The 15,841-nt window shown below is 40.6% G+C and overlaps 1 protein-coding gene across 5 annotated transcripts in view; it reads left to right on the plus strand.

The window, feature by feature from the left end:
* Nucleotides 1–15,841, plus strand: part of bckdhb (branched chain keto acid dehydrogenase E1 subunit beta) — a 358,392-nt gene that overhangs the window by 66,517 nt on the left and 276,034 nt on the right. For all 5 annotated transcript variants that reach the window (XR_005943144.1, XR_005943143.1, XM_041188861.1 and 2 more), the window contains one exon: nt 2,117–2,272. Coding sequence is in view for 3 of the 5 variants with exons in the window: in XM_041188861.1 (XP_041044795.1) it covers nt 2,117–2,272 (156 nt within the window). In the remaining 2 variants the exon portion in view is untranslated. The remainder of the gene's footprint in view (nt 1–2,116; nt 2,273–15,841) is intronic.

Here is a 15,841-nt window from a genome sequence, read left to right on the forward strand (position 1 = left end):
ATACAATGAGAACTGATAATATTCGCCTGGATACATTTGCCATGGAAAACCCTGTATTGTTTCAACCAGCAGCAGCTGATCACATTTGTTTGGACTTGTGTGGAATCAACTGATGGACATGGAACAACAAGAAATATGTTTTGACATGTCTGAGTTAAATTATTATAAAAGTAGAGCAGATCTGAGCATCTGGGACTGTAGTCAAAAAGGAGGTTCAGGAAGGGTCAACCTGGCTCGTGGACCTACAGTTCTCACTGGAAAGACCAGCTGTGTTGGGGATTGTAAGTGTTTTCAGCCATGTCATGGTGACACTGGCCTGAAGTTTTTGGGCTGCAGAGGGAAGAAGGGTTGAATTTGGTCACCTTGACTCAGGCCTACAATCAACACCAGACAGACGAGCTGTGTTGGGGGATTGTAAGTTTCAGCCACATTGTAATAATATTGGTCTGAGGTTTTGTGAAGGTTTGGGGCGAAAACCTGGTGGGTTTTTTTTGCCGGTACCTTGTAACTTATTTCAGCCATATCTTGATGATATTGGCCTGAGGGGTTTTTTTCCCTTAAGGTTTCAGGACAGGATGTGGTTTTTAGCCTGTGTTTTTGTGAGTTTTAACCGAGTCGTGGTGACTTTGTGATGGGTACAGGGAATAGATTGTTTAAATTTTAAGTTTTGTACTGTGTGGTTGTGGGTGATTCAATAAAGCAATTGTGAATTATCAGAAGAAACTTGTCTTGCTGGTCATTTTGTTCAAACCACACGCTTTTGAATCTGGCGTCACGAACTTGAGTGTGGGGAGGGTCTCGAGGGAAAGGGGAACCCCTACCAAAAAGTGCTTTCTGGTTTCATCCCCTAAACATCCTGGTTTTAATTTTAAAATTTGACACTTTGTTCAAGAATCCCTCACCAGAGGAAATAGTTTATTTGGATCATCCCCATTTGAAATTATTTATCATTTTAGGCCCTATGATCATATCATCCCTCAACCTTCTAAACATGAGGAAATACAATCAAATTAATGTGGCCTGCCCTCATAATTTAACCCTTTTTAAGCTTTTGTATCATTCTGGTGAATCCATGCTGTACCACCTTAATTTCCAATGCATCTTTCCTTAGGTTCAATGCCTAACATTATTTTACCCTGATTCCAAATCTGTTTTGGGAACATAGTTAAGCACTGTCACCTTGTAGATTGCTTTTCTGCAATGACTTGACATTTTAAGTACCAATTTACTAAAACCTCTGATCTATCTCAATCTTTTCTTTAACAATTTATATAACATTCATAGTATGTATGTTGATTTTTTTTCTAACTTGCTGTACATACAGGGTGGTATGTGACTTGGAGAGGAACAAGGACATGGTTGCATTCCCATGCATTTTTTTTGCCCCTGTTTTGTAGACTTGTATTCTATCTAACCTAATTTGTAGCATAGAAATTGCTAGATGAAAAAATGCCAAGGTCCACCTAGTTTGCCTTTTACCATTCTGGTATTCATGTGATAAAATGATAATTGAGTTTTTGACTAATTTTAGCAATCAATTTCTATGAATTTATCTATTACAGACTTGTATATAACACAAGGAACAACGTAATGGTGGAAAGCTTTGGGAACCATAGGTCCACAGTTACCATTTGCTCTCAAGCGTGATACTCTTGCCATATGTCATGTGTCAGACTATTCATATACTGTATTTCAGAATGTTATTTTCTGAGCGAAACCTATCAACACTTCTCCCATTCTCTCCCCTAATCTTTTCTTCTATATCTGTTATTTATGAAACAGTAGCACAATGGTGCAGAAATTGGGCAATGATCATTTCTAATAAGTAATATTTTTGTAATGTGCTTATAAAAATTAAAATTTACTTTAGGTTACCTTTTATTTTATCTCTGCTTTTTTGTTTCTCTCATAGGAAATCAAGGGCTTTCACCCAACGTGCACCGGGTAATTTGTAAATTGCTCAACATTCTGCATTGAATCTTTCAGCTATTTCAATGTGGGAAGGCTCCTATTTCCATATTGCACGTGTATAAGTAGGAACACGTTCTAGAGAAGATTTACTATGGTATTGAAACTGAACTATAATTTTCACTTTGTTCTGATATTTTATTTTCAGATTGTTAATGAAGCTGCTAAGTATCGCTATCGCTCTGGGAACTTATTTGACTGTGGAAGTTTAACAATTCGAGCACCTTGGGGATGTGTCGGTCATGGATCGCTCTATCATTCTCAGAGTCCTGAGGCTTTCTTTTCCCATATTCCTGGAGTTAAGGTGAGCATTCCAGGACAACTTGATTTTCATTTTTGTAAATTAGCTGGTTGAAGTAAGTTTTGGCTATTTCAACTTATAGATGTAGACCCATAGCACAAAACAATGCTCAATTTTAGAAGAGTATGGAGAAATGGAGTTTGTTGGAGTGGGGATGATGAATGTACACTGGTTCTGTTGAGGATTTCATTCATGGTATAAGTATAGATGATTTTCTTTGCTTCTAGGTGGGCTACCCCTGACCTTTGGAGGGTTTGTTGCTTGCACTGTGTAGCCACAATTTTGACTCTTGTGATGTTGAAGACAAAGCAGTATATTTCCAAGTCAAGGTGGTATGTGACTTGGAGATGAACACGGAGATGGTTGCATTCCCATGCATTTGCTATCCTTGTTCTTTAGGAGTTACAAGTCCTAGGCTTGGGAGATGCTGTTGAAGAAGCCTCAGCAAGTTGCTGTAGCACATCTTGTAGATGGTACACAGTGTAGACAGGATGCACCAGTGTTGGAGGGAGGGAATGTTTAAGGTGGCGAATAGGGTGCTAATCAAGCGGGCTGCTTTGACCTGGATGGTGTTGAGTTTATTGAATGTTATTGGAGTTTCATTCATCCAGGCAAGTGGAGAATATTCCATCAGACTCCTGACTTGTGCCTTTGTAGATGATGGAAACACTAAGGAGTAGGTGAGTTATTCGCTGCAGTATACCTAGCCTCTGACCTGCTTTTATAACAGCAATATTTATGTGGTTGGTCCAGTTAAGTTTGTGCCCAATAATGATCCCCAGAATGTTGATGGTGGAGGATTCAGAGAAGGTAATCCTGCTGAATGTCAAAGGGGGATGGTTAGATTCTTTCTTGTTGGAGATGGTCATTAGCTGGCACCACCGTGGTATAAATGTTACTTGCCATTTACCAGCCCAAGCCTGAATGCTGTCCAGGTCATCCTGCATGTGGGCATGGACTGCTTTGTTATCTGAGCAACAATGAATGGAATTGAACAATATGCAATCATCCTAATTTCCCATTCCCATTTCAGACCCAATGGAGGAGGGAAGGTTATTGATGAAGCAGCTGAAAACGGTTGCATCTAGGACACTGCCCTGAACTACACCTGCTGTGATTTCCTCAGGCAGAGGTGATTGACTTGCAACAGCTGCAACCATCTTTGGTGCTAGATATGACACCAGCCAGTGGAGAACATTCCCTCTTATTCCAATTTTACTAGGGTTCCTTAATGTCATACTTGATGAAGTACTAATTTACTTTCAAGGGCATTGACCCTCCCCTCACCCGGAATTTTACTCTTGTGTCTATGTTTAAAGCAAGGCTGTAATAAAGCCTGGCGCCAACTGGTCCTGAAAGAACCCAAAGTGCGCATCGATAATCAAATTATTGTCAGTAATTGCCACTTAATAGTACAGTTGATGATACCTTGCATCGTTTTACTTATGATCGAGAGTAGGCTGATCGGGCGGTAGTTGACAGGATTGGATTTGAGCTTTTCGTGGAGGAAACATACCTGGGCAATTTTTCACTTTGCCAGGTAGATGCCCGTGTTTTACTGGAATTGTTGAGAAACTTGGAATGCGAGTCTTCAGCACTAGAGCTGGGATGCTGTCAAGGCTTTTTGCTATATCCTGTGTGCTCAACTTGTTTTTGATATTACATGGTGTGAATTGAATTGGCTGAAGACTGGTATTTATAATTGTGGGGACCTCAGGAGGAGGGCAGAGATGGATCATCTACTGGCACTTATTGCTGAAGATTGTTGTGAATGCTTCAGCCTTGTCTTTTGCACCCATGCTGGGCTGTGCCACAATTGAGGATAGGGATGCTCAGGGAGCTGCCTTCTCTCCTTAGGTTTCTAATTGTCCATATTATGTATTAACTGTCATATAATGCTGATATCGGACGATTGTTTCAGAACAGTATAAGTCCTAGAGTGAAGCATTATTAGTAGCATAGCAATTAAGTTTTCTGGTTTCATGTGAACTCAACCATAATTGACAGAGGGTGTCTAGGTAATGTTGGGATAGTGTTGGGTAAGGTGTGCGGAATGTGGCGAAGACATCTGGGTGCATTGACCCTTTTTTAAATTGAGGGAAATATGTTTCCAGTGTAACATTTTGTAATGAAAATGTTAAGGTATAAAACTTAACAACCCAACTTGCAGTTAATGACAGTGAAGACCAGTTTTTTTGCTGGGTCTCTAAATTGATTCTGGGATTGGAACCCTTCACATTTTCCTTGTAGATGCAGTGAAAAAAAGATGCAGGCATCAATATTCTTACATTGGGATCTAAAATAAGCTTTTTGGCTGATTTATGCTTTGATGATGTAATTGTTTTGACACTAAAAAGCCTTTGACCCTATATATTTAAAACAGTAACAAAATGCATGCATCTGATGTTCAGGTTGCATGGGCCAAAATTAAATTCAAGCATTGCATGGTGGAAAGATGCAAGGGCATAGATCAAGTGCTAAAGAAGCTGCTGTTATTTTTAAAACCAATTTCTAAGTTTCTATCTTTTTATGCACATGCAAAAATCCCATTCAGTACCTGGTGATTTTAGTTTTCAGTTCCTCTGTCCCTTTCACCTCTTGATTCACAATTATTACTGGGATGTCATTTGTATCCTCTACAGTGAAGGCAGATGCAAAATACCTGTTCAATTCGTCTGCCATTTCCATATTTTCCATTATTAATTCCCCAGACACACACTGTAGAGGTCCAACCCTCCCTTTACTATTTCTTTTCCTTTTTTAAACACCTGTAGAAGCTCTTACTATCAGTTTTTATATCTCTAGCTAGCTTTCTATCAGATTCTACTTTCTCCCTCATTATTAATCTTGTAGCCATTCTTTGCTGTTGTTTTATAACCTGTCCAATCTTCTGATTTTTTTTTTCTGACCAAAAAAGTCAATTTTCTGGCCAATCTTAAGACCACATATCGAGCACTGTGTACAATTTTGGTCTCCTTATTTAAGAAAATCCATAAATGTATAAGAAGCAAGGTGGTGAGGTTATCTTATGAGGGAGGATTGACCAGGTTGAGCCTATTTCAGAGCTTAGAAGACTGAGAGGTGATCTTATTGAAACAAACAAGATCTTGAAGAGACTTGACAGAGTGTATGCTGAGAGGACGTTTCCCCTTGTGGGAGAGACCAGAACTAGGGGACACAGTTTAAAGATAAGGGGTCTTCTATTTAAGATGAAGATGAGCAGAAATTATTTTCTGAGGTTTGTGAATCTGTAAAACAATTTTCCACAGAGAGTGGGAGAGGAAGTGTCATTGAATATTTTTTAAGACAGAGGTAGTTAGATTCTTGACTACAAAGGAATTGAAGGGTATAGGAGATAGGCAGGAAACTGACATTGAGGCCACAGTCAGATCAGCCATGATCTTTTTGAATGGCCAAGCAGGCTCGAGGGGCTGAATGGCCTACTCCTGTTCCTAATTTATATTTTATGTATGCTCATATGTATTAAATTCTATCTCCCACATGTCTGCCCATTCTGCTAGCCTAATCTACCATCCTGCAGTCTGAAAAACAGCCATTTTCCATGACTCATTGTTTTCTGTCCTTTAGCCAATTTTTCATCCAAGCTGACGCTGACCCTTCTATTCCATGAGACTCACTTTTGTTGATTAGCCTCTTTAGTGGTGCTTTGTCATAGGCTTTCTTTATATTCATACAACCAACATCTATTGCAATTTCCTTTCATCAACTTTATCTGTTAATTCATCAAAAGGTTCAGTTAGATTAGTCAAATATGAACCGCCTTTTACAAATTCTGCTGGCTATCCTTAATTAAGTCAAACCTCTACAAGCGCCAATTGATTTTTTTTCCCCCTGATTATTATTTCTAAAACCTTACCCGCCACTGATGTTAAAGTGACTGGCCTGTAGTTACTAAGAATGACTGACTGGCCTGTGGTTACTGAAAAAAAACTTTTCCACACAACGAGTGGTTTGGGTCTGGAATGCACTGCCTGGAAGTGTGGTGGAGGCAGGTTCAACCAAGGCATTCAAGAAGGCATTAGATGATTTTTTGAATAGAAACAATGTGCAGAGGCACAGGGAAAAGGCAGGGCAATGGCACTATGTCATAATTCTCATTTGCAGCGCTGGTGCCAACACGCTGGGTCAATTGGCCGCCTCCTGTGCCATTAAAATTCTGTGATTCTGTGAATGTCCTTGCACCCTTTCTTGAATAATGATGTTACATTTGCCACTCTCCAATCATCTGGCCCCTCCCTTGTATCTAGGGAAGAATGAAAGATTGTGGCAAACCCTTGCTCTGGAGATCACTCTCACTTCCTTTAGCAACCTGCAATGCAAGCCATCTGGACTAGATGACTTATCCACTGTAAGCGTAACCAGTGTTGCCAGCCCATCTTTCCTATCAATTTTCACTCCATCCATTACCTCTACCGCCTCTGCTTCTATTAATATTTTGTTTGTTTCTGACCTCGTATGCCTGGCATCACTAAGACCACCCAGTTTCACCTCAGTAACATTGCCAGATTTTGCCCCTGTCTTAGCTCATCTCTGGCTGAAATCCTCATTCATGCTCGAGTTTTCTCATGCACTCTTGGCTGTTCTCCCACATTCTACCCTCCATAAACTCTGCTGCATGTGTCTTAATTCATACCAATTCCAATTCCCCGTCACCACTGTGCTCTCTGACCTACCTTAGCTCCCGGTCAAGCAATGTCCTGATTTCAAAATTCTTATCATTGTTTTCAGATCCCTTCATGGCCTTGCCTCTCCCCATCTCTTAAGTCTCCCCCAGCCCCACAACCCTCTGATATATCTGTATTTTTCTAATCCTTCCATGACTTTACTAGAGTAATGTTGAGAGTAGGTTAATTGACTGATTGGATTTGTCCTGCTTTATATGGGCAGGGCGTACCTGAGGAATTTTCCAAATTGTTGGGTAGAGGCAATATGTTAGCTGTACCGGAGCAGCTTGACTAGCAATGGGGCTAGTTCTGGAGCATAAGTCTTCAGCATTACAGTCCTGACATAAGTGACAAAGGCTATGTCAAGGCCCATAGCCTTTGCTGTATTCAGTGCGCTCATCCATTTCTTGATATCATGTGGGGTTAGGCCAGTAGGGTAAACGTAGAGAGCACGTTGGCACTTAGTGAGTCCATAACTAAAGGTCATAAATATATGATGGTCATCAATAGATCCAATAAGAAATTCAGGAGAAATGTCTTCACCCAGAGAGTGGTTAGAATGTGGACTTTGCCATAGGCACAAAGCATAGGTGTATTTAAAGCGAAGCTAGGCAGGTTCATTTGGGAGAAAGAAAGATTTGGTGATATGGTAAGATGAAGTTGAATTAGAGGAGGCTTGTGTGGAGCATAAGCATTGGCATTGACAAGTTGTGCTGAATAACCTGCTTCTGTGCTGTATATTGTGTTGTTCTGACGAGATTGCATATTGGTATCAAAAAAATAGGAATGAAGTTTGAGAAAGAGACAATTAATATTTGTTTTAATTGGGTCATAGATAAAAGAGACTTTTACCCATTGCAGTTAGGTAATAAATTTGCTCCCTTCACACTTGGGATCATAGATGTGCATACATCATAATGGATTTGGTTACATAAACATACTCTTTTGATAATAAAAGTGGGAATTGCAGAAATAATATTTAGAAAGATGAACTTCATGCTGCATTGAAGCATTCTGCAACATCCCCGCTGGCTGGTAAAGCATTTAAAAGGAGTCTGCTATATTGCCTTGGATTATAATAGCAATTTTGTGCAGTCTCTGATGTTATTTTAATGTTTCCAGTCAGACACTGTTGTAGGAGCGACAGTAGAAATAAGTCCCTTAGTATACTGTGGTAGTTTCGTTAAAGACCACCAATGAGCAATTCCTGCATTGGATTTAGTAAATGATGATGTTGATCAATGGTTTGTTCAGTAAAAAAAAACTTTCTGTTGCATGCATAAAATAAATCAGAACTTAGAAGTGTTACCCAATCCAATTCAATTACTCTAGTATTACTTGTATTTGAAACTGCCATTGTTTCTCTTGTCAGGATTTTTTTCTTAATTTCTTCAAATCAAATGCTTAAATGAATAATGATCTGGTGTAATTATTGTAAATGTGTAAGTGTATGCAGAGCTTGGCAAAATTAATTTGTTGGACATCAGAGGATCTGCGCTGTATGACGGGTAAATTCCAAATAATTATTCACAGGATCATAGAATTTTAGTGACACAGAAGGAGGGCGTTCGACCCATTGTGTCTGCACCGACTCTCCAAATGAGCATTATGATCAAGTAACTGATGGATTGTTGAAATTTTAGAAGCTATATTTATATTCCATTTAACCATAGATCAGAAAACTACCACCAAAAATCTGCATTAAATTTGGCCATTAATGAGGATAACCAGCCTTAGTGCTGTCTAACTCATTCTTTCATTAACATTAAAACTCCTGATTTAGTGGAGGATGGAACTGAACTGAAGAAGAGACTGAGTGAGGTTCTATTTATACATTGAGGAAAATGATGGTCAGTATTGTATTTTGTATGCCAAACTTGGCATACAATTATGCCTTTGTACTACTTATACCAGATCGTTATTTCTTGAAGCATTTCATTTGAAAAAAAATAAATGGAAACATTGCTGCCAAGAAAAATGGGGACAGTTCCAATACGTGCAAGTGCTACCAAAATAGTTGCAGCAGATTTGCTATCCTTTGTCGGAGCGAGCTTTAGGTTGAAGGAAAATCTCAGTAACAGTTCTTTGTTCCTAACAGATGATATCCAATATTTTTAAAGTTGTGTTCCAATGAAAAACTGAGGAATGCTGTTCTTAAAATGGGTATAATTCTGTAAGCAACACTGTGCCACATGATTTTAGAAGTATCAACATGCTGTGCTGAATTCCTGGTCGGTTGTGGGAATGAAAACCTGATGGGAAATTCGATCCCTGGCTGTATTTGGACACTGATTAGTTGCTAGTCTGAAGTTGTGTTACTGAAGGTTTTGAGATAGTTCACTATTAGGATGGGTAACCAGGTGATTTTTACATCTTAAAAGAGGAAAGGCAGACAAGTGGCAGATGGAATTTAATATAATATATGAGGTTATATATTTTGGCAGAAAGGATAGGGAGAGGCAATGTGGTCTAATGGCACAGTTCTAAAGAGTATGCAGGAACAGGAGAACCTGGGGCGCATGTGCATCGATCTTTGAAGGTGACAGGACAAACTGAGAAGTGGTTAGAAAAGCATATGGGATCCTTGTGCTTCATAAATAGAGGCATTGAGCACAAAAGCAGAGAAGTTAAGCTGAACCTTTATAAAGCTCTGGCTAGGCCCCAACTAGAGCATTATGTCCAGGCTTTGTCACCACACTTTAGTAAGGATGAGAGGGTCCTTGAGACAGTGCAGAAGGGATTTACCAGAATAGTTCCGGATAGGGGATTGTAGTTACAAGGTTATGTTGTAAACTCGAGTTGGTCTTTTTGGAGCAAAGAGTTTGAAGGGAGATTTGATAGAAGTATACAAAATTATGACAGTTTTAGGTAAGGTAGACAAGAAAAAGCTGTTCCCATTAGCTAATAGTATGAGGACTAGGGGACAGCCAATCTGGACTTGATGGGCCAAATGACCTTCCTTTGAGCTGTCAGTGACTCCATGAGGTGGAGACACAGAAAAATTTGGGGATGAAATTACAGAACCTTGTGTCAGATAACTGTGGCACAACCTTCATTGGTGGGGTGAAGGAATCACGGATGAGCAAGAAGCCAGAATCGGAGGAAAGCAGTGGAGAAGTGCTGATCAAGCTGTGTTGAGCTTATCAAGTGTTTTAGGTTCATCCATCCAGGATACCAGAATGTATTCCATTTCATTCCTGGCTTGTACCATGTAGGTGGTGGAGAGGTTTTGGCGAGTCAGCAGGTGAGTTATCTGCAGACTGCTCAGCCTCTGATTTGCTTTAGTAGCCACTGCGTTTTTACATTTGCTCGAGTTTCTGATCGATGCAGGTGCCCTGAATGTTGATGGTGGGATCCCAACAAGGATGATGCCATTGAATCTCAATGGGAATGATCATTCCCTGGCACTTGTGTGCCATGAATGTTATTTGTCACTTACCAGTCCAAGCCCGGAGAGATTTAGGTCTTGCAATGTGCAAGCATTCCGTCTTAATCGTCATTTACTTCAATTCTGCCAGGGCTCATTGAATCCTTTAATTTGAAATGCCTTATGTGTTGTTTGCTCTGAAAAATTGTTTGACATTAGTCTTAAACATGTGATTTTACTAGTGTAATACATGCCCTTTGTTCCATTGCCACAGAAAAAATTGGAATTGTCATGGATTTGCCTTTGTACACTGTTTTCCATCTAATATACTTCTGTAAGTTTCACTTTTAGCCATCTTCTGTGCATTATCTTCAGAGTTTGATGGTCTCCCTTATTTCTTGAAGTTAGTATAACAATAAATGTCGGTGATATGAGAGTACCAAATGGGAATTTAACTGCCCTCAGCTACATTGAAATTTTTTTTTATCAATAAACTCATCTCTTGTATTGAAACTCATTTACTTAACTTTTTTATATTAGTTTTTGAATGCATGCTGTACATGGAATAATTCTGAAGGCTTATAATAGATTCTGTAATAGTCTCCACTCATTGTATTAAGTTACTTGTGCATTTGTTATGTGACCAATCTGATGAGACACAAATTCAAATGTTGTTCAAGTGTGCGATCATTTTGTGGTCACTGCTGTAAAAGATCATACGAGTTGCACAGGTTTGTCTTTCTCATTCTGCAACTGGATGACTATCCAATTGCTCTTAAGAAGATGGCCGTCTTGAACTACTGCAGATTATGTGCTGTGGATACACCCACAGTGCTGTTAGGAAGGATGTTCTGGCTTTTTGACTCAGCGGGGCTGTTCTGATGGATCTACTGCCCTTGTTCTTATAGAAGAATGTGTACAGTTCACATAGTAAATTCTACAGTTCCATATTATGTTCAAGATAGTGATTTAATTATTCTGGCAACACATTGTGGAGAAAAAAAAATCTGCAATTGCTTTGTATCATTTTCCTTTCATCTGATGATAGCTGATATAACAACTTCAAAAAAACATCATTTTCATGGATTCAGTACAGTATTTGAAGTGCGCACAGATATAGAATAAATATTCATGTTGACCTATCAACAAGTTTTCTGAAATCAGATTTTGAGTATAATAACTATTGTGCAATCAACGTGGCCAATTACTGTCAAATTTCATGTAAATGTTAACTTGTTATTGCTGTCATTTTGCAATTTGAGGTTATACCGTATTAAAGCCATCTGCAATTAAAACTTTGCTCCTTCAGAATTGGAAGAAGTTGACTTAAACCATAGGCATATAGTGACAATCAGTTATGAAAATAATTGTAATGCTTCCTTCTGACTGTGATAATGTGGATATTGTTCTGCTACTCATCTTTTTCTGTTTTCCAAATTTCACTTCCTTTTCTCATCTGGTTTATTGGATGAAATTTCAGGTGGATATTAGTGTTACTTGCATTTTATTCTGACAAAACCGCTTCCTAGTTTTAAAAACCCTTTTAAAATCTTTTTCACTTTTGAATCTGCATTAATTTCCTGGTCAGGAAAAGTATCCGCCAATGCTATTTTTGTGTCCTCTGCTGTTAGTCAGATGCGCATCCTTGAAATGGTTCACCCCCAGATTTAATTTCTTGACCCCTATCTTTTTTTTATGACAGCTTAGATCCTTGATACTGAATATAAGAGGACTGGTGAACTTCTCATGACTTCAGCAAATTTGAATTTCTTCTGTTGGTCATGAGCTTTTGATCATCAGCTTTTTTTTAAAATGTATCAGAAGAGGAACTGAAGCTGATGGAAGGAAATCCAAAATGACTGCCAGTGGCATGGTTGTTTTCCTGTGTCTACAATAGACTGAAACTTGTTCAGTATATTGTTGTTTTGTACAATTAAAATACTACACAATCCTCTGACCGTGCACCCCTGCCCCGCTTATCTCCTCACCGCCTAACCTTCAAATGTACTATCTCGTGTGAGCTTGAGCTAGTAAATTGAGAATGTCTCTGGTATAATCCTTGTTTTCTGTTAAGTTAACTGATCTCACTCAAGTGGTGATAAGGTTAGGTCAGTTTCCTAAGCAGCTTGAGCAAGGGAGAATTAAAAAGTAACTGGGGCGACTGAAGAGTAGATTCATGTAGATCTTTATTAGGGACTCAACTGAGCAGGGTCCATCTCCTATACCAGTTTCATATTTGACTACTATTATTTAGGCCCACAGGGAAAGAAAGATTATTTGGGTGAGGCTTTGGGAGTCAGCATATTCAGGGAGAAGTGAAGAAAACTGTTGAAAAATATTATTTGTTCAGAAGCTGAACCTTCTGGAATGAAATGTTAAGATTGCTGGTGCTATTAATTGTAACTATCAAACGTCAAGCAATTTAAATTGCTTATTAAAAGATTAAATATTTTATTTTCATGTGGGTTGGTTTCCCTTTTTAATCTTTTCAGAAGGAGTTTTTTAAACCCCTTTTAATGCTGTGATTTTTAATGAAAGACATGAAACATGCTTTCTGGTAAGTTTAAATCAAAATTTCTAGAATCAAAGCATGCACTTAGGTTAGCAGAATAGCAGGAAGCAAATCATGTGTTAAATTAGTCCTTTAAGATGCAAGCATTGCAGGCCTGGTGGGTTTTCTTTCGTGGTTCCTTGAAGACTAAGAATGGAGGTTGAAAGCTGGGTGTAGAAAGCGGTGTTTTGGCTAGTTTCTGTAAACATGAATCTTTGAGGTGAAGACAAATTAACCCCTCTCTCACTGCCTGGGTTGCCTGTTGTATTAGGCAGGATTTCTTTCTACTTGTTGGAGGACGGTCCCTCTTGTGTCCTGTTTGTTTCCGGACGGACTTGCGCTTGGCCCTTGCGATAATGAGATATGTTATCTGGAGTCTCTTTCGATCATGTGACCACATGATCTTTACTTCTATTGTCCACATTAATGATTGGAATTTAGAAGCCTTGCTACACAATGGAAGATGAATGGTGGTCATTCACACCTTGTGATAAACTGGTTTCTTCACAACTCGTTTTATTAATTTTCGAGTTCGCCAACACTGTATTTTCAGTGTTTTTTCAAGGGAGGGTCCTCCAGCCATGGATATTTACAGTTTAATGACTTTCCAGAAGCAGGTTCAGACATGGGTTTATCCTTGCTTGTCTAGAAACCACAAACAGTAGTTGACCTGACTTTCTGGCAGTTATTTTGGGAGAGTACAGTGTCAATTATTCCATGTTTCGTGTCTTTCATTTTAAAAATACAGAGTCCACATTGAATAGAGTTTGTGTCTTAAATGTTATGAATATGACAAGCCTTCCCTGGGCATGACATAGATCAAAAATCTGTCTAACTCAGGATTTGAATATATTCAATGCCCCACCTCCAGTGCTATCTGTAGAAGAGAATTCCAAAGTCTTACAGCCTTCTCAGAGAAGAAATTCCTCCTCACTGCCATCTTAAATGAGAGATCCTTTACCTTTAAATTATGCCCCCCAGTTCTAGATTCCCCCACAAGAGGAAACACCCTCCTTGTCAAGCCCCCTCAGGATCTTAAATGTTTAAATAAGATTACCTCTCATTCTTCTAAGTCACAATGAGCATAGGCCCAACCTTTGCTCATAAGACAACCATTGCATCCCTGGAATTAGCCCAGTGAACATTCTCTGAGTTGTTTCCGATGCAAGTAAAGCCGTCCTTAACTAAGGAGACAAACTCTACACACTACTCCAGGTGTGGACTCACCAATGCCCTGTAAAGTTGTAGCAAGAATACTCTACTTTTCTACTCGATCCTCTTTGCAATAAAGGCCAAAATTCCATTTGCCTTCCTGATTATTTGCTGTACCTACTAACTTTTGGTGATTCATGTACAAGGGACCCAGATCCCCCGTACTGCAGGATTCTGCAGTCTCTCTCCACTTAAATAATGGACCAGAACTTCTGAGGAGTGACAGTCACAGTCAAATTGCCCCATTGAGCTTTTTTCTTACCTTAGTTGGGAGCTGCAGCTGCTTGACCTGACTTTCTGACTTGGGCTGGGTGAGCAAAATGCAGCGGGTTCCTGAGGCCTCCAGTCCAGGAGTCAGATGAAAGGAAGCTATGCCCGCTTTCTACAGCACTAGCTGCCGTAAGGCAGTTTAGCTTAAAGGTCCCAGGCACTTTGAGAAGCCAGGGAAAAATGTATGTGTAAGCTGGGAGTTCAGGTGGTTAGTTGGGGGGTGGGGGGTAGGTGGTGGTGGGGTGGGGTTGAGGAGTGGTGTCAGGTGATCGATGGGAGTGTGTCAAGTGGCCAGGGTTTAGTTGGGGACGTTGGGGCTTGGGAGGGTAGGATTGTGTGTGTGTGTGTGTGTGTGTGTGTGTGTGTGTGTGTGTGTGTGTGTGTGTGTGTGTGTGTGTGTGTGTGTGTGTGTGTGTGTGTGTGTGTGTGTGTGTGTGTGTGTGTGTGTGTGTGTGTGTGTGTGTGTGTGTGTGTGTGTGTGTGTGTGTGTGTGTGTGTGTGTGTGTGTGTGTGTGTGTGTGTGTGTGTGTGTGTGTGTGTGTGGGGGGGTGGAGTTACGGGGTCAGGAGAGTTGTGGGGGTGGTGGTAGGGACAGTAGTCGGTTGGCGGGGAGGGGGGTCAGAAGGGCAGTGGGGGGGTGGGCTGGAGAGTGTCACAGAGTGCAGAAGAGGCCCTTCTGCCCATCGAGTCTGCACCAACATGTGAGAAACACCTGACCTACCTAACTAATCCCATCTACCAGCACTTGGCCCATAGCCTTGAATGTTATGACGTGCCAAGTGCTCATCCAGGTACTTCTTAAAGGATGTGACGCAATCCACCTCCACCACCCTCCCAGGCAGCTCATTCCAGACCATCACCACCGTCTGGATAAAAAGGTTTTTCCTCACATCCCCCCTAAACCTCCTGCCTCTCACCTTGAACTTGTGTCCCCTCGCGATAGACCCTTCAACTAAGGGGGTTTGGAAGTGTAGCGGGAGTGTGGGGGTAGTCGGGGATTTAGGAGGGAAGCTGGTTGTTAGAGGGGTGGGTGGGGTTAGTCAGGTGGTTGGGAGGGTTGGAGGGATAGTTGAGTGGGGTCGGGAGGTATTTGGGGGGCAGGGTGAGGGGTAGTTGGTGTGGCGAGAGGATTAGTTGGGTGGGTTGGTCCAGAGGTGGGAAGGGTAATCGTGTGGTTGGGGAGGTAGTCAGGGGGTTGGGGGTAGTTGGGAGGTCGGAAGGTAGTCAGGAGGTGAAGGGGTGTCCTGTGGGGTGTTGGGAGGGTAGTTGGGGTGTCCTGTGGGATGTCAGGAGGGTGGGTTGAGGTTGGGTGTGGTGTGGTCAGTACTATGGTTACCCAGGAGGTGGAATTGGTTTTCATTCTTCTAACTTTTCCTGGGTAACTATTTTGATAATATAGTCGGAACCATCCAAAGTCTCAAACTTAAATTGGAGTATGGGATGGTTCCCAGTGCAGGGTAATTGACCATCGGAAATTTGAACTCCCC

This window comes from Carcharodon carcharias, chromosome 5 (assembly GCF_017639515.1).
Source record: "Carcharodon carcharias isolate sCarCar2 chromosome 5, sCarCar2.pri, whole genome shotgun sequence".
Classification (NCBI taxonomy): Eukaryota; Metazoa; Chordata; class Chondrichthyes; order Lamniformes; family Lamnidae; genus Carcharodon; species Carcharodon carcharias.